Source organism: Sinocyclocheilus anshuiensis, unplaced genomic scaffold, assembly GCF_001515605.1.
Source record: "Sinocyclocheilus anshuiensis isolate Anshui unplaced genomic scaffold, SAMN03320099.WGS_v1.1 C32228335, whole genome shotgun sequence".
Taxonomy (NCBI): domain Eukaryota; kingdom Metazoa; phylum Chordata; class Actinopteri; order Cypriniformes; family Cyprinidae; genus Sinocyclocheilus; species Sinocyclocheilus anshuiensis.
This window is the reverse complement of record NW_015613215.1, coordinates 1-788: the sequence shown is the minus strand read 5'-3', so window position 1 is coordinate 788 and position 788 is coordinate 1. Positions and strand designations below refer to the sequence as shown.

The following is a 788-nucleotide window of genomic DNA, read 5'->3' as shown; positions in this document are numbered from 1 at the left end:
ACAGTTATTTTAAATTGTAATAATATTTCACAATATTGCTATTTTGCTGTATTTATCATCAAATAAATGCAGCCTTGGTGAGGGACTTCTTTCAGAAACATTAAAAAAAGGTATTTGACTGGTAATGGATAAGCTTTTTTTAGTAGTGTTAACCAAAGTTTGCTGTATGCAGACAGACAGTCTAAATGCACCTATGAAGATGAAATATTGTTGCATAACCTACCTGTCCACTGTTGGCCAAGTCATCCACTGTCAGCGAGTTGTCAAGGCGGAGGCCAAGTCCAAAGTCACAGAGGCAACAAGTGAGGTCATTCTTCACCAGGATGTTAGAGCTCTTCAAATCTCGGTGAACGATGGGCACTTTGGGCCGCCCACAAGGGGTGTGGTCACTATGCAAATGAGCCACACCCCAGGCGAGTGAGCCCCCGAGCAGCCGCAGATCCTCCCAGCTGATGAGGTGCCGCGTGAGGTACTCCTGCAGGTTCCCGCGTGGATGATAGGCGGTGATCAGCCAGTACTGTTTCTCCACCTTCCTCTCCTCTGCCGTCAGGAAGTGCAGAATGTTCTCGTGCTTCAGATCGATGTCTGAGAAGATGTCCTTTTCGTTCTTCCAGGATGCGTACTCTTCGTAGGGGAAGATCTTCACTGCCACCGTCTCAAACTGTTCCGAGGGGCTTTGTCTCAACTTGGCTTTGTAAACCTCGGCGAAGCGGCCCTTGCCCACCTGAAGGTCCAGCTCGATGGGCAGAGGTTCTGTGTTGTGGTTGAGGTTGTTGGCGTGCGTGGAG

General features: G+C 48.7%; 1 protein-coding gene across 1 annotated transcript; it reads right to left on the bottom strand.

Moving 5' to 3' along the window:
• Positions 1-223: 223 nt before the first annotated feature.
• LOC107682457 (TGF-beta receptor type-2-like) lies at positions 224-784 on the bottom strand (the record flags this gene model as incomplete). The annotated part of the gene is made up of 1 exon (XM_016478687.1): positions 224-784. A coding segment is annotated over one exon (561 nt), but the record flags the coding sequence as incomplete, so codon positions are not given.
• Between the last annotated feature and the right edge of the window lie 4 nt (positions 785-788).